Here is a 26,797-nt window from a genome sequence, read left to right as displayed (position 1 = left end):
TTTTTTTTTTTTTTTATTTTTTTGAGGCAGTCTCTTTGTTGCCCAGGCTAGAGTGAGTACCATGGCTGTCAGCCTAGCTCACAGCAACCTCAAACTCCTGGGCTCAAGCAATCCTGCCTCAGCCTCCCGAGTAGCTGGGACTACAGGCATGTGCCACCATGCCCGGCTAATTTTTTCTCTATATATTAGTTGGCCAATTAATTTCTTTCTATTTATAGTAGAGATGGGGTCTCGCTCTTGCTCAGGCTGGTTTCAAACTCCTGACCTGGAGCAATCTGCCCACCTCAGCCTCCAGAGTGCTAGGATTACAGAGCCACCGTGCGCAGCCTGGATTTTTTTTTTTAACTGTTTCACAGAAGACTGCCATAGGTGCTAGATGTTGTGGACAGCATGTGAGGGTTTTGATGATGGTAAACTTTATCAACACAGGCATCTAATTTGCCTTTTGATCAGTCAATGAAAACAGGGTGTCCATTCTCTGTTTCACTCTTTTCGAAGATTCCTACCCACATAGGCAGGTGTATATTGATGGTTAAGAATGGACTATTGGGCCGGGCGCGGTGGCTCACGCTTGTAATCCTAGCACTCTGGGAGGCCGAGGCGGGCAGATTGCTCAAGGTCAGGAGTTCAAAACCAGCCTGAGCGAGACCCCGTCTCTACTATAAAAATAGAAAGAAATTAATTGGCCAACTAATATATATATATAAAAAAAAAAATTAGCCGGGCATGGTGGTGAATGCCTGTAGTCCCAGCTACTTGGGAGGCTGAGGCAGGAGGATCGCTTGAGCCCAGGAGTTTGAGGTTGCTGTGAGCTAGGCTGACGCCACGGCACTCACTCTAGCCTGGGCAACAAAGCGAGACTCCATCTCAAAAAAAAAAAAAGAATGGACTATTATCCAGCTTCTGCTAGGGGACATTTATGTATTTTTATTTATTTATTGACAGCATATAAAAAAATTTATTAGTGGTAAAAATCAGAAATCCAGGCAAAACTGTACGGTAATGTCAGAACATGATCCCGACTCCCTTGACGTTTACAATCTAAAGAAAAATCAGGCACGGTGACAAGCAGCTCTCGCAGAAGCCCAGGCATTCAATACAAACATGACAAAAGGCCATTCCACACAAAAGATGAACCGGGAGACTGCACCCTTGCAGCTTCTTGCCAAAAGTTACGAAGCGGAAGTTGAGCTAAGGCCTGAAAGTTGTTCTCAACCTTTAATTTCAACGAGAAAATCTGAAAACTGCTCACCATCTCCGAGAGAAGGAAGAAGGTATCGCCTTTGCAGAGGGAAAGGGACCTTAAGTGTGTATCTGAGGCGCGTCCGAAGCATAAAGGGACCTGCATCCTTGAGGGCCGCTGTGCCTGCCACTGGGAAACGCCATTTGACTTGCAAACTGGACAGGGCGGCCATTGAGGAGTACGACGAGGAACCATGGTGTCACTCCTTTTCTCCGCAGTCTGTCTTCCTGCGCGTAGCCGCACTTTAATCACCACAGGCAATGACTGAGATTCAAATTTTGCATCGTAAAAGGGACATGCAGCAGTCATGGAAAAAGTATCATCACTCATAAAATCTGGAAAATGCAACGTGAGATTTCTGTGAACTTTAGAGAGAGAGTGCATTAACACACAAACCAAAAAGAAAAAAAAAACACATAGCCTCTGCTTTTCATCAGCAAACAGTCAGAGCAAGGGGCAGCAGAGGCGTGTTAACTGAAGGATCCCAGCATTTTCAAATTCCTACATCTGGACTCCTTGGTCAACCAAAGCAAGGCAGAGAAACTTTTGAGAAATATACATTGAACAATGTCTGTGACATCCACAGGGTTATAAGAGCCTAAATTGTTTAAGAAATTCTAGGTGTTTTTAAGGACGATTCCAACATCAAGGAATATTCCTCTGTAAATCTTCCACTCCTAGTTCCCACCTGCTTTCATGGATGGGATTATCAGATCTGTCATCTTCACAGCCAGAAGGCAAGGCTCAGGCCTGAACCACTCCCATCACTATCACATACTTTCCCGGGGCGAGGCAGGGCCGCCGGCGGGCACCCGCTCCATTCCGCACACCGAAGATCCCGCTCCACAGCAGCGCCTCGCCGCCGGCACCGTGCCCTGCATCCACACGGCCCCAGCTCCAGCGGCCCGCGGCCCACCACCGCCCTCCGCGTCGCGCCGCAGCTGCTCCGCCAGCACCTTGAGCGCGGCGACCCCGGCAACCCCACGGCCGGCGCGGGAAGCGAGTCCGGGCCGGGGCCATGCTGCCCGCGTCTGTTAGGGGACATTTAGATTCCCAGTCATACTATGCTAGCGCTGATACCCTGTTATTTGTACTCATTTGAAGTTGTGTCATGGAATACATTCTCTGAAGTAGAATTTCAGAGTCAAGGTTTAGCTCACGGCTATAATCCAGGCACTTTGGGATGCTGAGGTGGAAACATCACTTGAGGCTAGGAATGATTTTGAGACCTACCTGGGTAACAGCGAAACACTGAACAATAAGCAGGAAAATGTGTGGTGGCACAAGCCTGTAGTGCAAGCTACTTAGCAGGATGAGGCGGGAGGGTTCATAAGCCCAGGAGTTTGAGGTTACTGTTAGCTATGATTGTGTCACTGCACTGCAGCCTGGGCAACAAAGCAAGACCCTGCCTGAAAAAAGCAAGTCAAAAGCATATATAGGCCAGGTGTGGTGGCTCATGCCTGTAATCCTAGCACTCTGGGAAATAGGGGTGGATAGTTTGAGCTCTTGAGACTAGACTGAGAAAGAGTGAGAGCCCGTCTATACTAAAAATAGAAATTACTTGGACAGCTAAAAACAAAAAATTAGCCAGGTGTGGTGGCACATACCTATAGTCCTAGCTTCTAGGGAGGCTAAGACAGGAGGATTGCTTTGAGCCCAGGAGTTCGAGGTTGCTGTGAGCTAGGCTGACGCCACAGCACTCACTCTAGCCCGGGTAACAGTGTGAGACTCAGTCTCAAAAAAAAAAACATGATAATGCATTGATTATAATATAGTAAAGGCTGAAAGAAATGCATGCATTGCTAAATACTAAATTCAAGATAATTACTTGGGCTGTCACAAGTCAGTGGGTAGGGAGAGTGATGCAGTTAGGATGTGTATATGGAGGCTCCTTGGGAGAAAAATGTATAATTTTTCATATTTTTGTACGTCTGAAATTTTATTTAGAGACAGGGTCTGGCTCTGTTGCAGAGATGGTCTCCAGATACTGTCCAGGCTGGATTCAAACTCCTGGCCTCAAGCAATCCTTGCACTTCGACCTTCCAAAGTGCTGGGATTACAGGCATGAACCATTGTACTGGGCCTGAAATATTAGTAATTTAAAAACAGTTTGGGCCGGTCAAGATGGCTCATGCCTGTAATCCTAGCATTCTGGGAAGCCCAGGCAGGAGGATCACTCAAGGTCAGGAGTTCAAAACCAGACTGAGCAAGAGCGAGACACCCCTCTCTACTAAAAGCAGAAAGAAATTAATTGGCCAACCAAAAACATAGAAAAAAATTAGGCCAGTCGTAGTGGCTCACGCCTGTAATCCTAGCACTCTGGGAGGCCAAGGCAGGCGGATTGCTCGAGGTCAGGAGTTTGAAACCAGCCTGAGCAAGAGCGAGCAAGACCTTGTCTGTACTATAAATAGAAATAAATTAATTGGAAACTAATATGTCTAGAAAAAATTAGCCGGGCATGGTGGCACAGGCCTGTAGTCCCAGCTACTTGGGAGGCTGAGGCAGGAGGATTGCTTGAGCCCAGGAGTTGGAGGTTGCTGTTAGCTAGGCTGACACCACGGCACTCACTCTAGCCTGGGCAACAAAGCAAGACTCTGTCTCAAAATAAATAAATAAATAAATTAGCCAAGCATGGTGGCGCATGCCTGTAGTCCCAGCTACTAGGGAGGCTGAGACAGGAGGATTGCTTGAGCCCAGTAGTTTGAGGTTGCTGTGAGCTAGGCTAACTCCGCAGCACTCTAGCCCGGGCAACAGAGTGAGACTCTGTCTCAAAAAAAAGAAGAAGAACAAAAAACAGTTTGGAGGCTCTATCTCTCACATGCTTTTGGAGCCTGTGCGGTAACAGCCTGGCGTTGGTGTCTTCAGGACGCCTCTCCCACCTTGGCTCTGGCTGTCCGCGTTCTCTAGTTTGCGCCAAGTACCCTGTGCACACTGCTTGGAGAGGAGGCAGTCCAGCGCGCTAGTTGAATGGATCACGCAGTTACTACTGCTGCTGGAACATCAGTGCTAAAGGATGGCTGTCAAAATCAAACAATGTATCACATGGCTCAGCTTGTCAATTTTTTTTTTTTTTTGAGAAAGTCTTGCTTTGTTGCCCAGACTAGACTGAGTGCCGTGGCGTCAGCCTAGCTCACAGCAACCTCAATCTCCTGGGCTCAAGCGATCTTCCTGCCTCAGCCTCCTAAGTAGCTGGGACTACAGGCATGCACCACCATGCCCGGCTAATTTTTTCTATTTATATCAGTTAACCAATTAATTTCTTTCTATTTATAGTAGAGACGGGGTCTTGCTCTTGCTCAGGCTGGTTTCAAACTCCTGACCTCGAGCAATCCACCCGCCTCGGCCTCCCAGAGTGCTAGGATTACAGGCGTGAGCCACCGCGCCTGGCCTTCAAATTTTTGTAATTATGTTTATTTATTTATCTATTATTTTTGAGACAGAGTATCACTATGTTGCCCGGGCTAGAGTGCCGTGGCATCAGCCTAGCTCACAGCAACCTCAAACTCCTGGGCTCAAGCGATCCTCCTGCCTCGGCCTCCTGAGTAGCTGGGACTACAGGCACGCGCCACCATGCCTGGCTAATTTTTTCTATAAGTTGGCCAATTAATTTCTTTCTATTTATAGTAGAGACGGGGTCTCGCTCTTGCCTAGGCTGGTTTCGAACTCCTGACCTGGAGCAATCCGCCCGCCTCAGGCCTCCCAGAGTGCTAGGATTACAGGTGTGAGCCACCGCGCCCGGCCAAAACATTGGTCTCAAGTAATAAACCTGCTGATTATCAACCCATGTGGTGGAAAGATGACAGTACAAATGTGTGGATGAAGGGATGGGCTAAAACGTGGGGTCGAGATTACGGTTGTCTCTTGACAGAATAGACAGATGATATGGATACCAGAGCCGGCGTCTCAAACCCAAAACAAAAGATGCCAAAAATCATGATGGGTGCGATCGAGGTCACCCTGACTCTCGCAAGCCCCACTTGTGACCTGGGGTCACCTGAAGAGAACCTGTGAGAAAGCAGATGAGACCTCGGCTCAGACTAATATTCCAAAAACGTCTATAACTTTTTTCCTTGCCCCCATCTCCGTCTGGAGCATGAGGATAGGCGGCAGTACAAACCAAGCTTTTCATTATTGGGCATATGTGCCCAGTCCACCTTTTTTTTTTTTTTTTTGAGACAGTCTTGCTTTGTTGCCCAGGCTAGAGTGAGTGCCGTGGCGTCAGCCTCGCTCACAACAACCTCAAACTCCTGGGCTCAAGCAGTTCTTCTGCCTCAGCCTCCCAAGTAGCTGGGACTACAGGCATGCGCCACCATGCCCAGCTAATTTTTTCTATATATATTTTTAGTTGGCCAATTAATTTATTTCTATTTTTAGAGCGAGACGGGTCTCGCTCTTGCTCAGGCTGGTTTCCAACTCCTGACCTTGGGCGATCCTCCTGCGTTGGCCTCCCAGAGGGCTAGGATGACAGGTGTGAGCCACCGTGCCTGGCCTTGTGAGTGATTCTAATTGGATGCCAGGACCATATGGTTATAGAGGACCTCCTTTCCCTAGAGAGAAAGGACTCTGTATTTTTTTTTTTTTTTTTTTTTTTTTTTTGAGACAGAGTCTCGCTTTGTTGTCCAGGCTAGAGTGAGTGCCGTGGCGTCAGCCTAGCTCACAGCAACCTCAAACTCCTGGGCTTGAGTGATCCTTCTGCCTCAGCCTCCCGAGTAGCTGGGACTACAGGCATGCGCCACCATGCCCGGCTAATTTTTTCTATATATATCAGTTGGCCAATTAATTTCTTTCTATTTAAAGTAGAGACAGGGTCTCGCTCTTGCTCAGGCTGGTTTTGAACTCCTGACCTTGAGCAATCCGCCCGCCTCGGCCTCCCAAGAGCTAGGATTACAGGCGTGAGCCACAGCGCCCGGCCAGGACTCTGTATTGATCAATATAAAGTAGATATGGAGGGGCCACCTACTTATATTAGAAAAGGTCAACATTGCATAAAACCTCAACCACAAACCTGACTGGTGTCAATAGTAAAACCTAAGAATAATATCCATTATTATTTTTATACAGGCCACTACTTTTGCCTTCACTACCAAATATGGTAAAAATCCCCCGGATATGCCATTTTGTAAAAAATGAAAAGTGACCCTAAAGACAGGGTGGGTACACTGGGAGGACTGTAGAGGCCCTTTGGGCCACATAATTACAGGATCATCCTTTGGCCCTATTGTAGACTGGGGCTTTTATGGCCAACCTTTCTCTCCTAAAATATTTTCTTATTTGACTTGGAAAAAGAATGAGAAAAGGACTTCTATCACCATAACAGACAATCATACAGGAGGTGCTATTACTTGGGTGGCTCATGGGTTAGCACCTCCTGCCCCACATATGCCCAAAGGCCTAATCTATAATCAAATTTAAAACTAATGTCTGCATTTCAGTTATTAATTACATGGACAAATCCTTTTAGCAGAGAAAACAATAACACAAAAATGGACTTTAAGTTATACCAAATATATACAAGCTTGTATAAAATTGCCATATTTAATTGTGATTGGTAAAACAATTTATAATCTAAATTTTTGGTAACTTACAATAATTGTAATTATTACACTTACATCAATGGATCAATACCATTTTGCCCTTATAAAGACTCTATATTCTAAAGACTAAAAATGGAATTTGGTTGCCAGTAAAAATGAACAGGCCCTGGCAAAAAAACCCTGCAATCTATTTATTAGATAAATTGATTAATCGTATTTTAAAACACTCAAAAATATTTATAGGAATTTTAATAGCTGCAATTTTGGAAATAATTGCAGTAACTGTCATTGCAGCTGTTTCTGGTGTTGCCTTGCACCAGACAGTGCAAACTACTGAGTTGGTTCAAAAATGGCATCAAGATGCCAATTGAGGCCGGGTGCGGTGGCTCACACCTATAATCCTAGCACCAAGGAGGCCAAGGCAGGTGGCTCGCTCGAGGTTAGGAGTTCGAAACCAGCCTGAGCAAGAGCAAGACCTCCGTCCCTACTAAAAATAGAAACAAATTAATTGGCCAACTAAGAATATATAGAAAAAATTAGCCGGACATGGTGGCACATGCCTGTAGTCCCAGCTACTCGAGAGGCTGAGGCAGGAGGATCGCTTGAGCCCAGGGGTTGGAGGTTGTTGTGAGCTAGGCTGACGCCACAGCACTCTAGCCCAGGCAACAGAGTGAGACTGTGACTAAAAAGAAAAAAAAAAGCCAATCAATTAGGGACTAACCAAAACCAAATAGACAATAAATTGGCTGCTGAAGTTAGACACTTACAACAAACTGTTTCCCTGCTAAAGGATCAGGTTGTTAGTCTAAGAAAACAAATAATACTGCATTATTTATTGAAATACCTCACAGTATTATGTAACTCCACATTTATTTAATGAAAGTTTCCTTAAAAAGACATTAAAAAGCACTTACTAAATCAAAAACACTTGTCAAGTGAAATTAGAAATTTCACTTATCATACTTTCAGTCAAAAACTTGAAATTAATGATATCACCTCTAAAATAAATAATTTAAACCCATTACCACATTTACCTATAACTGGAGGCTCAGCAGTAGGACTTCCAATACTTATATTATTAGAATTTGCTTACTCATAGTCTGAAAACAGCTACAAAGACAACAAAAAAACCAAGACCAAAGGATGACAGTAATGACAGTGCAGCTTCATGAACTCACAACAAAGAAAAAAGGGGGGATTGATGGGAATAAGACCACTGGGGCTTAGGGATCCCATTTCTGAGGCCGTGGGAGGAGAGGAAGTGAAGGAATGCTGCCTGAGCAGAAGCCAGAGATAAGGGCAGAAGTTAACTGCCTAGTTGGGGGACATTCCAGCGATCTGGGAGTACAGCAAAGCAGACTCCCACCTTAAAGCCTGAGGGGCCTCATGCCTAAAAACCTGAGGGGCTTGACATGAAAGCCACCCACAGCTGTAGAGGAAAATTTCAAAATGTCAGCCGGGAGAAGGGACATCAGGCTCCAATTATTAAAAACATCAGGCTAAGTTCCTTCCCTCCCCTTTTTCTGTAGAACGCCTCAGCTAATGGGGAGCTAGCCTGGCAGTAAGAAGCACTAATCTCTTTGTTCCTCAATCGAATGGGCCTCAGCTGCTGAGTTCAGAGATACTATCTGTACATACCTTAGGCATTGTTGTGCTTATTCACGAGCTATATGTTCCTGCTTCTATAGGTAAAAGAGTAATTACCTAAGGCATCTTGTGACTTTTAGGGGAGACTTGAAACTTCCACACATTGTAACCCACGAGCTTTTCACATGAAATCATTTGATCTATAGCATGAAAAAGAGAATAAAAGCGGGTGCTGGAGTTCAGTCAGTACCACCTGGCTCACGGGAACGCTGGTGGTCCCCTGACCTCCCCACACCCGCTCACCTTAACTTTTGTGTCCGTGTCTTTGTCTCTCCCATCTCTTGCAGCACACGCTACCCCGGAAATATACCAAGTGTGGTGGCACGTGCCTGGAATCCCAGCTACTCAGGAGGCTGAGGCAGGAGGATCTCATGAACCCAAGAGCTTGAGGTTGCTGTGAGCTAGGCTGACGCCACAGCACTCACGCCTGGGCAACATAGTGAGACTCTGTTTCAAAAAAGGGACCTGCTGACTCTTGAAATGTTAATTTTTTTTATTTCTTTGCCCCCAGTCAGGTGAACCTCAGAATTGTGTAACATTCTAGGCTAGCTATTGCCTGTTATTAAACCATTAAATTCTAAAGAACGTAGTGAAGATAAAGACGTCAGCTAGCAGTCCCCAGTTATATGCTGAGTCGGATAACAAGCAGGGGGAGGGAAGCGCCCTTCAAGGGCCTTTTGTTTTCTTTTTTCTTTTTTTATTTTAGTGTATTATGGGGGTACAAGTGTTAAGGTTACATATATTGCCCATGCCCCCTCCCCCCCTTTTTTTTTGAGACAGAGTCTCACTCTGTTGCCCAGGCTAGAGTGAGTGCCGTGGCGTCAGCCTAGCTCACAGCAACCTCAAACTCCTGAGTTCAAGCGATCCTCCTGCCTCAGCCTCCCGAGTAGCTGGGACTACAGGCATTCGCCACCATGCCCAGCTACTTTTTTTCTACATATTTTTAGCTTGCCAATTAATTTGTTTCTATTTTTAGTAGAGATGGGGTCTCACTCTTGCTCAGGCTGGTTTGGAACTCCTGAGCTTGAGTGATTCTCCCGCCTCAGCCTCCCAGAGTGCTAGGGTTACAGGCGTGAGCCACCGCGCCTGGCCCAGAAGGCCTTGCAACATGAGTACATACCACCTGGGGTCAGGGAGTGACGCTCATCTCCTGGCTTCAGAATGGCTGTCCTGATTTCGTCTCAGAGGCCTAGCAACTGTTATCCTGATAAGACAGATACTACATTTGATCTTAGCCAAAAGGCCTGCGATGAAGCAACTTTTATAAAAAACACTTTAAAAACATTTTATTGGCCGGGCGCTGTGGCTCACGCCTGTAATCCTAGCTCTTGGGAGGCCGAGGCGGGCGGATTGCTCAAGGTCAGGAGTTCAAAACCAACCTGAGCGAGACCCCGTCTCTACTATAAATAGAAAGAAATTAATTGGCCAACTGATATATATATAAAAAAAAAAAAAAATTAACCGGGCATGGTGGCGCATGCCTGTAGTCCCAGCTACCCGGGAGGCTGAGGCAGAAGGATCACTCGAGCCCAGGAGTTTGAGGTTGCTGTGAGCTAGGCTGACGCCACGGCACTCACTCTAGCCCGGGCAACAAAGTGAGACTCTGTCTCAAAAAAAAAAAAAAAAAAAAAAAAAACATTTTATTATGAAACTTTTAAAACAGGATGAAGAGTAGTATAAAGTACACCTATATATCCACCACCTAAATCCAACAATTGTCAACATTTTTCCATATTTGAAAATATGGAAATAATATGTTAAAATGTGTATTTATATTTCACAGGATCATTTCAAACTATGTTACTGAAATCATGACAGTTTATTCCTTAATACTTGAACATGCATCTCTAAAACATAAGGATATTTATCTACATATCCACAATACTATTATCATACCCAAGAAAACTATAATTCCCTAATATTAATTACTTGATATTCAAATTTGTTCCAGTTTCCCCAAAATGTCCTTTATGGTTTGCTATTTTTTTTTTTTTTTTTTGAGACAGAGTTTCGCTTTGTTGCCTAGGCTAGAGTGAGTGCCATGGCGTCAGCCTAGCTCACAGCAACCTCAATCTCTTGGGCTCAAGGGATCCTTCTGTCTCAGCCTCCCAAGTAGCTGGGACTACAGGCATGAGCCACCATGCCCGGCTAATTTTTTCTATATATATTAGTTGGCCAATTAGTTTCTTTCTATTTATAGTAGAGACGGGTCTTGCTCTTGCTCAGGCTGGTTTTGAACTCCTGACCTCGAGCAATCCACCCGCCTCGGCCTCCCAGAGAGCTAAGATTACAGGCGTGAGCCACCGCGCCCGGCCTGGTTTGCTATTTTTTAAAATAGTGCCAGGGCCAGGCGTGGTTGCTCACACCTATAATCCTAGCACTCGGGGATGCTGAGGCAGGCGGATTGCTCAAGGTCAGGAGTTCGAGATCAGCCTGAGCAAAAGTGAGACCCCGTCTCTACTAAAAGAAAAATAGAAAGAAATTAGCTGGACAATTAAAAAAAACATATAGAAAAAATTAGCCAGGCATGGTGGCGCATGCCTGTAGTCCCAGCTACTAGGGAGGCTGAGGCAGGAGGATTGCTTGAGCTCAGGAGGCTGAGGTTGCTGTGAGCTAGGCTGACGCCACAGCACTCTAGCCAGGGCAACAGAGTGAGACTCTGTCTCAAAAAAATAGTGCCAGTTAGGCCCAGTGGCTCATGCCCACAATCCTAGCACTCTAGGAGGCCAAGGCAGGAGGATTAGTTGGCCAATTAATTTCTTTCTATTGATAGTAGAGACGGGGTCTTGCTCTTGCTCAGGCTGGTTTCAAACTCCTGACCTTTGAGCAATCCGCCAGCCTCGGCCTCCCAGAGTGCTAGGATTACAGGTGTGGGCCACCGCGCCCAGCCTAATTATTTCTTTAATGGTTTGGGGGGGGGTAGAAATATATATATATATTTGAGACAGGATCTCACTCTGTCTCCCAGGCTGAAGTGCAGTGGCTTCATCATAGCTCACTGTAACCTTCAGCGCCTGGGCTCAAATGATCATCCTGTCTCAGCCTCCTGAGTAGCTGAGGCTATAGGCACAAGCCATAGTGCTGGGCTGTCTTTTGGGTTTTCTGTTTTTTAAAGAGCTAATATCCACTCAAGCATCACAGTATTTTACTGTTAGATCTTATACATTTTTGATTCTAGAACAACCCCTCTTTCTCATTTCCATGACATTGATCTTTTTTTTTTTTTTTTTTGAGACAGAGTCTCACTTTGTTGCCCAGGCTAGAGTGAGTGCTGTGGCGTCAGCCTCAAACTCCTGGGCTCAAGCAATCCTCCTGCCTCAGCCTCCCAAGTAGCTGGGACTACAGGCATTCGCCACCATGCCCGGCTAATTTTTTGTATATATATTAGTTGGCCAATTAATTTCTTTCTATTTATAGTAGAGACGGGGTCTCGCTCTTGCTCAGGCTGGTTTCGAACTCCTGACCTCGAGCAATCCGCCCGCCTCGGCCTCCCAGAGAGCTAGGATTACAGGTGTGAGCCACCGCGCCCGGCCTAACATTGATCTTTTGAAGAGACTAGGCCAGTTGTCTTATGGAGTGTTCCACATATTGGATTTGTCTAACTGTGCCCTCTTGGTGTTTTTAATTTATTCCTAGATCTTCTGTACTTTCTTTTCTTTTCTTTTTTTTTTTTTTTGAGACATGGTCTCACTTTGTTGCCCAGGCTAGAGTGAGTGCCGTGGCGTCAGCCTAGCTCACAGCAACCTCAAACTCCTGGGCTCAAGCAGTCCTCCTGCCTCAGCCTCCCGAGTAGCTGGGACTACAGGCATGCCCCACCATAACTGACTAATTTTTTCTATATATATTAGTTGGCCAATTAATTTCTTTCTATTTATAGTAGAGAGGAGGTCTTGCTCTTTCTCAGGCTGGTTTTGAACTCCTGACCTTGAGTGATCCGCCCGCCTCGGCCTCCCGGAGTGCTAGGTTTACAGGCGTGAGCCACCGCGCCCCGGCCTGTATTTTCTTTTCTTTTTCTTTCTTTCTTTTTCTTTTTTTTTTTTTTTTTGCGACAGAGTCTCACTGTTGCCCAGGCTAGAGTGAGTGCCGTGGCATCAGCCTAGCTCACAGCAACCTCAATCTCCTGGGCTCAAGCGATCCTCCTGCCTCAGCCTCCCGAGTAGCTGGGACTACAGGCATGCGCCACCATGCCCGGCTAATTTTTTCTATATATATCAGTTGGCCAATTAATTTCTTTCTATTTATAGTAGAGACGGGGTCTCGCTCTTGCTCAGGCTGGTTTTGAACTCCTGACCTTGAGCAATCCGCCCGCCTCAGCCTCCCAGAGAGCTAGGATTACAGGCGTGAGCCACCACGCCCCTCCATATTTTTATTTATTTACTTTCAATGACCTCTTCAGGGCTGTTTCTACATATTTTTAGATGACCAATTAATTTCTTTCTATTTTTAGTAGAGATGGGGGTCTCGCTCTTGCTCTGGCTGGTCTCGAACTCCTGACCTTGATCAATCCTCCCACCTCAGCCTCCCAGAGTGCTAGGATTACAGGCATGAGCCACTGCGCCTGGCCCCCCCTTAATATTTTGAAATAAAAAAAATATGTCATATCATGAACTGGTGCTTTGTTTAACCTGAACTGCCTGTTTCTACTGCAAAGACAAGATAAATGATGCATTCTTTTCCTTTATTTAAAATATTATGTGTATAATGAGGTGGTATTATCAACCTAAAATAATCCAAAGGGTCAGAATCTAGTTTAAAGAGAGTTTATTCACTCATACAGTTTGAAGGTGGGCTGCCTGGAAGCACAGGTTCCAACGAACGGAAGTCTGCGTTCCAAAGTGCAGAAGCAATCTCACCACATTTCTATGTAAGGTTTACTGCACAGTTACAATGATCTGATTAGTTGAGGTGGTCTTTTTTCTTTTGGGAAAGGTATATTTAACATTCCACGCTGAAGCTGTAAGAGTCTGGGGTCTTTGGGCACCGTCTGGTGTGTTTTAGGTATAGGACAATAAAAAAGGCAATCTACAACAAAGGTCAGTGATTAGGTCAGGGATTCTGGCCTCTGGTCTCTCCTAGTCATTTACAGAACAAGAACAATGAGGAAGAGAGTTAATCTACAACCTAAGCAGCAGAATTGCAAATATGCTGTGTGACTCAGTCTCCAGGGCTTAACTTCCCCCTGACCCTAACCCTAACCCTAAATTTTTATTTTCTTTTACAGTATAAAAGTCTCTTCTAATGATAGTGAATAAATTTCCCTCTGGTTCCTCAAATGCCTTGCTGAAATCCAGGCAGGCAGAGACACTGACTTTCCTCTGGTCTCTTCTAGAACCATGGCCAAAGAACTGGTACTGGGGCTGGCATGACATCCTCTGTGAACCCCTGTTAGTTCCTGGACATTATTCTGTACCAGGCTCCCACTGTGGTGCTTTCCCCCTCTGCCTCCCAAAGCAGGGACATCTCAATATTTCCAGGGATTTCAAAATATCAGAATTGAGCCAGGCACAGTGGTGCAAATCAATAGTCCCAGCTATTCTGGAGGTTGATACAGGAGGATTGCTTGAGCCAGGAGTCCAGCCTGGGCAACCATAGTGAGACCTCCATCTCTTCTTTTTGAGACAAGTCTTGCTCTGTCCGGCCAGAGTGCAGTGGCATCACTGTAGCTCACTATAACCTCAAACTCATGGGCTCAAGGGATCCTCCTGCCTCAGTCTTCCAAGTAGCTGGGACTACAGGCACATGCTGAGATGCCTGGTGAATTTTTTAGTAGAGACCAGGTCTGGCTCTTGCTCAGGCTGGTCTCGAACTCCGGACCTCACGCAATCTTCCCAACTTGGCCTCCCACAGTGCTAGGATTATAGGTGTGAGCCACTGCACCCAGCCCAGAGACCCCCACTCTTAAAAAAAAAAATCAGAATCAAGCTCAGTAGAGGTCAAACAACTGCTAAATAAAATTTATAGGAGGCCATTGGTTTGGACTGAGCTCCTACACTAGGACCAACAGACCAGACCAAAATGAAGTCATCCATGCTAAAGTTCCAAGTCACCAGCCAAAACTCAATTGCTTATCTCATCTTCCGAGAAATCAGGAGGGAGAAAATAGTCAAATCCCCAAACAGGCCAGTTTTTAGCTGGCATGATAATGTGAAAATAAGTAATTCAAATTCCTTGGGCTGTTGGAACTTACAGCCCAAGCGGGTCCCTTGCCAACCGCCCAGTGTAGGCCAATATACTGAGACAGCAGGTGTTGCAGCAGAGAAAAAGTTTTATTTTGTAAGGAACCAGGCGAGGAGATGGGAGTGATTTTTCTTTTTTCTTTTTTTGAGACAGAGTCTCACTTTTTGCCTGGGCTAGAGTGCCATGGCTTCAGCCTAGCTCACAGCAACCTCAAACTCTTGGTTTCAAGCGATCCTCCTGCCTCAGCCTCCCGAGTAGCTGGGAATACACGCATGCGCCACCATGCCCAGCTAATTTTTTCTATATATATATATATATATATTATTTGGGGCCGGGCATGGTGGCTCACGCCTATAATCCTAGCACTCTGGGAGGCCGAGGTGGGCGGATTGCTCAAGGTCAGAAGTTCGAAAGCAGCCTGAGCAAGAGTGAGACCCCGTCTCTACTAAAAATAGAAATAAATTAATTGGCTAACTAAAAATACATAGAAAAAAAAAATTAGCTGGGCATGGTGGCGCATGCCTGTATTCCCAGCTACTCGGGAGGCTGAGGCAGCAGGATCACTTGAGCCCAGGAGTTGGAGGTTGCTGTGAGCTAGGCTGATGCTACAGCACTCTAGCCTGGGCAACAAAGGGAGACTCTGTCTAAAAAAATAAATAAATAAAAATATATATATATTAGTTGGCCAATTAATTTCTATTTATAGTAGAGACGGGGTCTCGCTCTTGCTCAGGCTGGTTTTGAACTCCTGACCTCAACCAATCTGCCCGCCTCAGCCTCCCAGAGTGCTAGGATTACAAGCATGAGCCACCGCGTCAGGCCAAAAGTTTTTTTCTTTTCTATTATTTATGGTTTTTGAGGATTTGTCTTACTTTCCTGCCAGCTAAGACTTGCACTAGAAAGATGTTTTATTTTATTTTATTTTATTTTTTTTGAGACAGAGTCTCGCTTTGTTGCCTAGGCTAGAGTGAGTGCCGTGGCGTCAGCCTAGCTCACAGCAACCTCAAACTCCTGGGCTCAAGCGATCCTTCTGTCTCAGCCTCCCATGTAGCTGGGACTACAGGCATGCGCCACCATGCCCGGCTAATTTTTTCTATATATATTAGTTGGCCAATTAGTTTCTTTCTATCTATAGTAGAGACGGGGTCTCGCTCTTGCTCAGGCTGGTTTTGAACTCCTGACCTCGAGCAATCCGCCCGCCTCGGCCTCCCAGAGAGCTAGGATTACAGGCGTGAGCCACCGCGCCCGGCCTTAGAAAGATGTTTTTAAAAAGTATATTATCGATGGCTGGATATGCTGGCTCATGCCTGTAACTGTAGAACCTAGGGAGGCTGAGGTGGGAGGATCCCTTGCGGCCAGGAGTTTGAGACCAGTCTTGGCAACATACTGAGACCCTGTCTATACAAAAAATTTAAAAATTTAGCCAGGTGTGGCGGCTGACACCTGTAGTCCCAGCTACTGAGGAGTCTGAGGTAGGAGAATCCCTTGAGCCCAGGAGTTTGAGGCTGTTGTGAGCCATGATTATGCCGCTGCACTTCATTCAGCCTGGGCAACAGCGAGATCTTGTCTCTAAAATAAATAAGTAAATATACCTTTCCTGAAAGAAGAATACCACCTTAACTAACCAGATTGTTGTAACTATGGACTAAGCTTTACATAGAGATGTTGAAATTCTGCTAAACTTCCCTTAACTTTGTATAAACAATCTCAAACTTCTACACTTTGGAACAGGCTTTCATTGTTTGGAATCTGTTTCTGGATGGCTTATCCTTAACCTTTGAGCTTGAATAAACTCTTTAAACTTGATTCTAAGTTGGGTGTGGTGGCTGGTACTTGTAGTCTCAGCTACTCTGGAGACCAAGGCAGGAGGATGCCTTGAGCTCAGGAATTCAAAGCCAGCCTAGGCAGCTTAGCAAGACGTCTCTAAAAAAAAAATAAAAATAATAAATAAACCAGATTTTGACCTTTTTGATTACCTAAGATTGGTACCACTTTGTCCCATATGTACGAATAAGCTCTCTACTTTCCCCTTTCAGTCCTCTGCCACTTCTCCCAATCCCCCCTTTGTATTAAAAGAAAAAAGGATCTTCAACCATTTCTGTACCTCTGACATACATGTAACTCATATTCGCTAGACACTAGCACCTGTTTAAAGGGGTTAAAAGTGTTCTGACCCTGGTTTTCAAACTTAAGCATGCTTTGCAATCACCTGGAGGGCTTAAGTCACTGGTCACTGGGCTCCACCCCCAGGGCTTCAGGTTCCCAGATCTGTGGGGAGAGGGGGTGGGGGGAGGCCCAGTGTTTCTTAACTGTTCCCAGGGAGTGCTGCCCATCTGGGACACTTCTGAGAACCACTGGCCCAGATCCACCCATTTTGGATGCATCTTTCCTTATGTATCAAGCACCCACCATGTGTGGGGGTGGGGGTGCCTGTAGCAGGCATTCAAGATGCAGAGGTAAATAGAGCGGGTTTGGTCCCTGCCAGCTATTATGATTACTGGTTTCTTTAGACACAAATTTGTCTTACCAGTTTCTCTCTCTCTTTTTTTTTTTTTATCTTTTTTCTTTTGAGACAGAGTCTCGCTTTGTTGCCCAGGCTAGAGTAAGTGCTGTGGCGTCAGCCTAGCTCACAGCAACCTCAAACTCCTGGGCTCAAGTGATCCTCCTGCCTCAGCCTCCCGAGTAGCTGGGACTACAGGAATGCGCCACCATGCCCAGCTAAGTTTTTGTATATATGTATTTTTATTTGGTCGATTAATTTCTTTCTATTTTTGGTAGAGATGGGGTCTCCCTCAGGCTGGTTTCGGACTCCCGACCTCGAGCGACCCGCCTCCGACTCCCAGAGTCCTAGGATTACAGGTGTGAGCCACCGCACCCGGCCTATTTCTTTGTATCTTTTTAGTAGAGACAGGGTCTCGCTCTTGCTCAGGTTGGTTTTGAACTCCTGACCTTGAGCGATCCTCCTACCTCGGCCTCCCAGAGTGCTAGGATTACAGGTGTGAGCCATCGCACCCAGCCTCTTTCAGTATTTCTGATATATATATAAAGTTGTCAACAAGACTTTGTTGGATGTGCAATTTTTAACGGTAATAGCCATGCAGCAGATGTCCCAGTTGCCGCAGACACCTCCCCCGAACCCCTTTCTTCCTTGCTTCCCATCTAGTTAGTGGTCTGCATTGGAAAGGCAGACCCTACAACCACATTGCCTGTATTACTGCCCACTTCCCGCTGGCCTGTACCTTCCGCCTCTGTGTGTGTTTCCTTCGGGGTAACACTTCAGTTTACTGACCAAGGCAAAGTACTACATTACTTCACTTTGAGAACTGGTAGTTAAAGGGGATAATTAGGCCGGGCGCTGTGGCTCACGCCTGTAATCCTAGCTCTTGGGAGGCCGAGGCGGGCGGATTGCTCAAGGTCAGGAGTTCGAAACCAGCCTGAGCAAGAGTGAGACCCCGTCTCTACTATAAATAGAAAGAAATTAATTGGCCAACTGATATATATATATAAAATTAGCCGGGCATGGTGGCGCATGCCTGTAGTCCCAGCTACCCGGGAGGCTGAGGCAGAAGGATCACTCGAGCCCAGGAGTTTGAGGTTGCTGTGAGCTAGGCTGATGCCACGGCACTCACTCTAGCCTGGGCAACAAAGCGAGACTCTGTCTCAAAAAAAAAAAAATAAAAAAATAAAGGGGATAATTATTTATTTTGGGGTGCGGTGGCTCACGCCTGTAATCCTAGCACTCTGGGAGGCCGAGGCGGTTGGATTGCTCAAGGTCAGGAGTTCGAAACTAGCCTGAGCAAGAGCAAGACGCTGTCTCTACTATAAATAGAAAGAAATTAATTGGCCAACTAATATATATATAGAAAAAATTAGCCGGGCATGGTGGCGCATGCCTGTAGTCCCAGCTACTTGGGAGGCTGAGGCAGGAGGATTGCTTGAGCTCAGGAGATTGAGGTTGCTGTGAGCCAGGCTGACGCCACGGCACTCACTCTAGCCTGGGCAACAAAGTGAGACTCTGTCTCAAAAAAAAAAAAAAAAGTATTTATTCTGCCTTTCCTATATAAAGCTTGTTTCAGGGTAACCAAATATCCTTGATGAGGGAAAGCTCTTTTTTATTATTTTGATTAAAAGATCATTTATTCATTTTTTTGAGACAAAAGACTCACTCTGTCACCCTGGTTTGAGTGCAGTGGGGCAATCATAGCTCACTGTGGCCTTGAACTCCTGGGCTCAAGGGATCCTCCTGCTCCACCCTTTTCGTTTTTTATAAAATATTTTCTATTCTTCCTCCTAAGTATTCTTTCCATGGGACTGCCTCAGCCTTCTGAGTAGCTAGGAGTAGTAGAGGTGCACACCACAATGCCTGGCTAATGTTTTAATAGAGACAGGGTCTCATTATGTTGCCCAGGCTGGTTTTGAACTCCTTGCTCAAATAATCCTCCCCAGTTGGCTTTCCAAAATGCTGAGATTACGGGCGTGAGCCACCATGGCCCACTTTGTTTTCTTTTTTAGGGCCAGGATCTCACTCTGTAGCCCAAGCTGGAGTTCCTGATCATAGCGCACTGTAGATTCCAACTCCTGGGCTGAAGCGATCCTCCACCTCAGCCTTCTGAGTAGCTGAGACTACAGGTGCATGCCATCACACTTGGTTAACTTTTTAATTTTTTTGTCAAGACAGTGTCTTGCTATGTTGCCCAGGCTGGAGAAGGCTCTTTTTTACTGAAGAATTTCAGCTAATAAGGAAGAAATAATACAATTTGAATATTGCCATTTTGCAACCCCTCATGAAATAACTGAATTATTTAAAAGTTATCTGTGGGCCGGGCGCGGTGGCTCACGCCTGTAATTGTAGCACTTTGGGAGACCGAGGTACAAGGATCGCTTGAGCTCAGTTCAAGACCAGTCTGAACAAAAGCGAGACCCCATCTCTACTAAAAATAGAAAAATTAGCCAGGTGTGGTGACATGCGCCTGTAGTCCCAACTACTCGGGAGGCTGAGGCAGGAGGATCACTTGAGCCCGGGAGTTTGAGGTTGAGGTTGATGTGAGCTACAATGACACCACTACACTCTACCTGGGGCAACACAGCATGACTCTGTCTCAAAAAAAAAAAAAAAAAACCAAACCAAACCAAACAAACAAAAAAGTCATCTGTGGATGAAACTGTCAGTTAGAAGGTTGATGAAGAAAGCTATGCGGGAGAGGTCAGGTTACATCCATCTGAAGTGCTCAATCTCAGCTTTACTCAGGGACAAGCAGCTAGCACGTGTCTCCCAAAGGGGTGTGGTGGGAGCACACTGTACTCATGAAGGAATCTTGCTCTTTCAAACTGGAATGTGACTCCAGCCAAAGCTTCAAAAGTTTGATAAGTGAAAGTGCAAGGGATGAAGGGAGAAATTAAATGACATTGAGGAAGCAAACTGACAAATCCAGAGAGTGGAACATTCTACAGAACCCTAACTGCATAGATGGGGTTAAAAAAGAATGAAAGAGGAGAGGAGGTGGACTACTGTAGATTAAGGGACTTAAGAAACCAGCTTGGGGAGCAAGATGGCGGACGAGAAACACCGCAAGACAGAGTGTCTCTGCAGAAAAGACAGATTCTAGGAGAAATTAGAAGAAAGGAGCAAGCAGACGAGCATACATCGGAGGAGGGTCAGAAGGAGGGTACCTGAGACCACTGGAGGAGGTTGCGGAGGAGAACTGGAAGCAGAGACCTCCAAGCAGCCTGGAGACCAGCGGCAAGGGAAAGTTGGCATTGGAACCGGCTTATCACTCATTCCACTCATTCAGTGAATAATCTCTGGGCCCCTGCTCGGTGCCAGGCACTGAGGACACAGCAGCAAACAGACAGACGCTATCCCTGCCTTCCTGAAGCTTATTTAAGTGGGAGCAGAGACCAATATTAAACTAAAACAAATAAAATAATTTCAGATAATGATGAGAAAAAAAAAAAGAAAGAAACCAGCTTGGGCAACATAGTGAGACAGAGACACCATCTCTACAAAATATTTTAAAAATTAGCCAGGTGTGTTGGCGCATGCCTGTAGTCCCAGCTACTTGCGAGCCTGAGGCAGGAGGATCGCTTGAGCCCAGAAAGTCAAAGCTGCAGTGAATTAAGATTGGGCCACTCTACTCCAGCCTGGGAAAGACTCTCAATAAAAAGAAGACATCAAATGCTATGTATAGATTTTCTTTGGATCCTCATTTGAATAAATCAACTATAAATTAAGACATTTTTGATGAAATTTGAGTATTGACTATTAGATAGCACAGATTGATTGTTAATTTTTTGGGTGTACAATGTCGTAATAAAGTGTTCATTTTAAAGATGAGATGTGCACTTAATAATGTAGTTTTATGAATGTCATAAGGTCTAAGATTTGCTTTAAAATATTTCAGCAAGGGAAAGAAAAAAAGGAATAGAAGCAGCACCTGTGGCAACATCTTTTTTTTTTGAGACAGAGTGCCACTCTGTTGCCTGGGCTAGAGTGCCGTGGCGTCAGCCTAGCTCACAGCAACCTCAAACTCCTGGGCTCAAGCCATCCTGCTGCCTCAGCCTCCCGAGTAGCTTGGACTATAGGCATGCGCCACCATGCCCGGCTAAGTTTTTCAATATATTTTTAGTTGTCTGGCTAATTTCTTTCTATTTTTAGTAGAGACGGGGTCTTGGTCTTGCTCAGGCTGGTCTCAAACTTCTGACCGAGCCTTCCGCCTCGGCCTCCCAGAGTGCTAGGATTATAGGCGTGAGCCACCGTGCCCAGCCTAGGCAGTGCATTTTCTTTACACACGGAGAAAAGGGGGCTCTCCGCTCACCCAGGGATTGCCCACATTCTTTTCACAAGCATCTGCCTTGGGGCTATTTTCTCACATAATCTGCCACAGGAAGTGCTCATTTCCAGCTGGGGACAGGCTTCCCAACTGCACTTTGCATGCCTGCGCCATTTCATGGATGAGGTCTCCTGCCTACTCCATCTTAGAAATAAAAAACAGAGATTTTAAAATATCTTATGGCGCTCCCCTCCTACTCTTTGTTACATCTATGAAGAACAACCTGTTTTTCTGTGGCAAGAAGGAATGTCAAAGAGAAGAGGATTTGATCTGCCAAAATCAGAATTTCCCAGGCAATGAGCACACCAGCTCTCTTCCCAAAACTCACCCCACCCTCACAAGTGTAATTGGGGAGAACAGACATGAAGGTGTCGTTGACAGAACCACAGAGACTGTACAAATGCTCATTCTCTTTCATTAAAAACTTTAAGTTACAAACATTTTGGTTCATAAATAGTCAAGGAGCGTGGTGCAGCTACTTCCTCACCCTAAAACCAAATATCCTGCCCTCCAGGGACTTTCACCAGCCCTGTTCAAAGCAGCATCTTCCTTGAACCCCAAAGAGGAAGCTCAGCCTTACCCAGTTCCCTGAATTCACATTTATTAAATTCTGTGCCCACTAGCCGGCCCATGACAGGACCAATCCATGTCCTGGGAGGGTGGAAAGGCCAGTGGCTAGACCCGCCACGTGGAAAGAAGCATTCCCAGGACTTCCCTTGCTGAGAGGAAGCTAGGCTTTTTAGTCAAGCAATTTCCCCATCAAAGGGAAGTTGAATTTATAAATTCACTGGAGCCTAAAGGAAGATGGAACTGTCTTTTAGGCACTGCTAGCATATCCTCTACGGACCCCGGTTCTGAAGGCTGCGTCTGGGCGGGCCTTGCACCCTGTGGCGGGGGCGCAGCTCAGAGTATCCCATAGACACTGATTCTGGCCACAGAGATGCTCTCTGCGTAGCGGGCCCGGCCTTTCTCATACAGGATGTAGAGCTGGGGGCCCTGCTCCTCTCCGCCCATACTGCCCTCCAGGGCTGCCAGGGACGAGTAGCCGCTGGGCCCTGGCCAGAGCTGGACCTTCTCTTTCTGCCATGAGGTACCATTGCTGAAGCTCCAGCGCAGGGTCAGGTTCACTCCTGGGGAGAGCAGGAGGGTCAGGGAAGGAAGGTCTCTGCCCAGGCCTCATCTAGACACAGAGGCTCCCCCTGTTGACCCCACTGTCAGGCACTCACGGAACTCCGGATGGGCTGGGTTAGAGAAGAAGACAATGCCAGAGCTGGTGGCTACGGCTCCTGCAGCTACCACAGGGTCCACAAGCTCAGGGTCAAAGGTCACATCACGGGTTCTTAGGGTATCACAGGCGTCATAGCTGCGGAGGACGATGCGGCAGCGGCAGTGGTAGTTGTTCTGGTTCCGGGCATTGATGACGACCGAGCCGTCTGGGAGCTCATAGGGCTGAGGGGAGAGAACAGGACCTCAGGGAGGGAGCAGGGCAAATGCCCAGGTCCCTGAGGGAGCAAGGCTGGGTGGCACAGAGCGGGGCAGCCACCAGTGGGTCTGGAGGACAAGGCACGTCAAGTGGGTGGGGAACATCTCATGGACTCCTGACCTGACATTCATCGGGGTTGAAGTCTTTTTCCCGCTTGGGCTGGCCGTAGGGGATGCCTCTGACTCCACCCCCGTAGCTCCAGGAAGCACCGTGGTCATCACTGAGGAGACAGAAGACTCCATCTCGCTCCAGCGTCCCATGGCCACACACGATGAGGCGGCCCTTCCTCGGCTCCCACTGTTTCTGTGGGAAGGGAGCTGGGTGTCAGAGAAGGAGATGTGGTAGGGGCTGAGAGGCAGGGACGGGGAACCCACCACCTCCCGAGTGCAAGGACATGTCTGGTCCTCTTCAGTTCTGCCCTTGCTCACTGAGGGTTTCACAAGGATCCTACAAACACACATTGCTTGAATTAAGCATCTCTTTTTCAGAATAAGCTACTGTAGGACACCCAGGGTGTACAGCTGGACGTGCTGCACACAGGGGGCCGAGCCACACGGGTGCATGGCAGCTCAACCCCAACCTGTGCTCACTCCCCAAACTGTGCCCTGGTACCAGCTTATATCTGCTCAGAGCAAGGGGTGCCTTTTTCTACTTTACATGAGAGTGCCTAATGGACTGGTGCAGTCCTGTTGACAACCCCAAACGGGAAGCCAATGGCAAAGTTCCCTCTTCTTCCTTCTTCACCTGGTAAGGTGTTCCTCCCAAGATGTCTCTTTCTTTTTTTTTTTTTTTTTTTTTTATTTTTTTTATTTTTTGAGACAGAGTCTCACTTTTTGTTGCCCAGGCTAGAGTGAGTGCCGTGGCGTCAGCCTAGCTCACAGCAACCTCAAACTCCTGGGCTCAAGCGATCCTCCTGCCTCAGCCTCCCGAGTAGCTGGGACTACAGGTATGCACCACCATGCCCGGCTAATTTTTTTTTTTGTATATATACTTTTAGTTGGTCAATTAATTTCTTTTTCTATTTTTTTAGTAGAGACGGGGTCTCGCTCAGGCTGGTTTCGAACTCCCGACCTTGAGCAATCCGCCCGCCTCGGCCTCCCAGAGTGCTAGGATTACAGGCGTGAGCCACCGCGCCCGGCCAAGATGTCTCTTTCTTTCTTTCTTTCTTTTTTTTTTCTATTAAAGACAGGATCTTGCTATGTTGCCCAGGCTGGTGTGCTGTGGCTCCTGGCTTCAAGTTATCCTCCCACCTTAGCCTCTGGAGTAGCTGGGACTACAGGTGCATGCCACCACACCTGGCAATGATGTCCTTTTCTTTCAAGGAATCTCACCCAAGACAGAAAATGTGACTTCACAGGATCTTCCCCTTGGAAAAGAGTCCATCTGGGGGCATCCCTCAGACTCTCCACAAGGCAGCCCCCTTCCCCTTATCTTCCACGACAGAGACCTGAATGCCAGAGCCTGGTCCAGGGGCAAACATTTCAGTGCCAATTTCCAGTGACAGATTCCGGGGCGGGCTCCAGGAAACGCCATCATCCTTGCTCCATACCAACATGGTGGAGGCCACTGGGCAGCCGGCCTTGTGAGCACAGAGGGAGTAGAAAAGAAATACCACTCCTGTCTCAATATCGCTCACCACTGCTCCCAGGTTCAGCCCGTCGGGGGTCTCCCCGTCGTCTACAATGAACTCTGTAGGGGACCACGTGCTGCCTGAAAAAAAAGTGAAGAAGAAAGCCAGCGTGAGCTCGGTGGATGTGCCCTTTCTACCACTTCCTGTTCATTTCCCATCCCCAATGCTCTGGTTTTTCTTCAGAACAAAGAAATCTTTCACCTTTTACTAAGGATTTTTGTAGCGAAGAAAAGTTATGAGTTAATAACCAAACTTTTTGAGGCCTTGTTTAGGCAAGGCTAAGTTAAAAAAAAAATTCCCACCTCTTGGTAGGGACCTGAGGCTTTACCATAGCCCCAGGGTGCAATCAAACACCAGCACTCCTTATACCTCTTGCCTAGTTCTATATTGCTCCATTGCATTTATCATCTTCCAACACAAAAAATAAACTTTCTTATTTATTACATCTATTTGCCTCCTCCCAATAGAATATAAGTCCATAAGTGCAGAGATTTTGGTCTGTTTTTTTAAATGGCTCATAGAATCTAGAAGAACAATGCCTGGTATGTAGTAGGAACTCAATGAATGCTTGCTAGGCTGGGCATGGTGGCTCATGCCTGTAATCTTAGCACTCAGGTAGTGCCAAAGGGGGAGGATCACTTGAGCTCAGGAGTTTGAGACTAGCTCTGAGCAAGAGCGAGACCCGTCTTTACTGAAAAAGAAAAATTAGCTGGGTATAGTGGCGTATGCCTATAGTCCCAGCTTCTAAAGAGGCTGGGGCAGGAGGATTGCTTGAGCCCAGGAGTTTGAGGTTGCTGTTGAGCTAGGCTGACGCCACAGGACACTAGCCCAGACAACAGAGCAAGATTCTGTTTCAAAAAAAAAAAAATGCTCGCTGAATCAATGTTCAACCCCTTGGTGATCCCAATTTCTAGATCATTGCAATAGACACTTTCCCTCCTTAGGTTCCCCCTACCTTTCTGGGACCCAGGTGTCCAACCTTCCAAGTTCCCCTATCCTCTGGGTCCTTGGGCCCCTCCAACTCCCCATCCATCCAACCCAGCACGACATCTTTATACCTTGGTCCATGGACCTCCGTAGGGCGATGAACTTGGCCCCTTTATCAGATGAGGACATTTTTCTGGCCTCAGCAAAGGCAAGGAGAGTGCCCCGAGGAGTGGTTGTGATGAGCGGGATGCGGAAGGTGTCCACTGAGCCGATCTGTCTCCCGCTTACCCACAGCAGTTGCTCCATGGTCACCAGCGGCCGCACCTGCCACGGGAGAGACACGGACAAACCTGTCTTGGAGATTTCGGATAATATCCGCTCGAACTCAGGTACCAATGGCAGAGGGAGGGTAATGGGGATCCTGAGCAAGGGCTGGGGTCCCAGAACAAGAAGAGTTTGGAGCCGAGCTGGCGGCTCTGAGCGTGGGAGGGGCTACGAGAGGAGAAGGAGCCCTCAGGGAGAGAAGGGGACCCCAAAAGAGGATGGGGCTCGAACGGTAAAGGTGGGAGGCCCGGAGAGGAAGAGGGGAAGGGAGTGGATGGAGGGGACGGGGTCTGGGAGAAGGGAGAGTCCTGCGCGGAGAGCCGCTCAGTCGCCCGCGTGCCAGGGGGCGCTGGGCATCGACGCCCCGCGCGGGTCGGGCCTGGGCGACGCGGGAGGTGACTCACCAGGCCGAAGTCGTCCTTAGCCCGCGTCCGGAATTCCGCCGGAGACAACAGCAGCAGGAAGACCGCGGCTAACGCCTGAACCCCACAGCGTCCCCAGAAGCCTGGCATCCGCGGTCCCCGGGGTGTCCCCAGCAGCGCCGTGCCGGGTCGCTCCCCAGTCATCTCTCCTCTCTCGGGTCGGCCAGCTGACCCGGACCCTTTAACAGGGGATGCGCCCTTCCACACGCCCCGTGCTGCCCGCCGCGCTCCCGCGACTCCGATAGGCCCTCGAGCGCCCCGCCTTCCTCACGTGGCCGCCAGCGGGGAGCTGCCCTCCCATTGGCCCGCGGTGCCCGGAGCGCGTGACCCGGGCGGGAAGAGGCCCGGCCTGGGTGAGGAAGGGGCGGCGACAACCGTGTGACCATTTTGATTGGCCGCGGCTCTGGGACGCGTCCCTGGGGCGGGACCGATTTTAAAGAGCCCGGCGGGGGAAGGAAAGGCCGCAGGTCGCCGTGGAGGGGATGAAAGTCAGACTTTTCAAGAAGACGAAATTGGTATTAACGAATCAAATTGGTATTAACGGATCAACACCTAAGCGGACATATAGGAAAAACGTTTA

General features: G+C 47.3%; 1 protein-coding gene and 1 non-coding gene across 4 annotated transcripts; one reads left to right on the top strand and one right to left on the bottom strand.

The window, feature by feature from the left end:
- Nucleotides 1-901: 901 nt before the first annotated feature.
- On the bottom strand, nt 902-26,484 carry NEU1 (neuraminidase 1). 3 transcript variants are annotated; one of them, XM_012741167.3, is made up of 6 exons: nt 26,200-26,484; nt 25,603-25,795; nt 24,362-24,624; nt 23,035-23,217; nt 22,658-22,880; nt 902-1,578 (listed from the first exon to the last, which is right to left on the bottom strand). In XM_012741167.3, the coding sequence occupies exons 1-6, from the start codon at nt 26,359-26,361 to the stop codon at nt 1,094-1,096; spliced, it is 1,509 nt and encodes a 502-aa protein (XP_012596621.2). In that variant the 5' UTR covers nt 26,362-26,484; the 3' UTR covers nt 902-1,093. The 3 variants fall into 3 exon arrangements, with proteins under 3 accessions (XP_012596621.2, XP_012596622.2, XP_012596623.2); XM_012741168.3 differs by having other exon boundaries at nt 24,551-24,624; XM_012741169.3 differs by lacking the exon at nt 902-1,578 and adding an exon at nt 21,827-22,561.
- LOC142871186 (U5 spliceosomal RNA) lies at nt 24,708-24,824 on the top strand. Its single transcript, XR_012919450.1, has one exon. It is a non-coding gene; the product is annotated as a U5 spliceosomal RNA (small nuclear RNA).
- Nucleotides 26,485-26,797: the final 313 nt, after the last annotated feature.

This window comes from Microcebus murinus, chromosome 5 (assembly GCF_040939455.1).
Source record: "Microcebus murinus isolate Inina chromosome 5, M.murinus_Inina_mat1.0, whole genome shotgun sequence".
Taxonomy (NCBI): domain Eukaryota; kingdom Metazoa; phylum Chordata; class Mammalia; order Primates; family Cheirogaleidae; genus Microcebus; species Microcebus murinus.
Note: the sequence above shows the minus strand (reverse complement) of the source record. Positions and strands in the feature narration are given on the sequence as shown.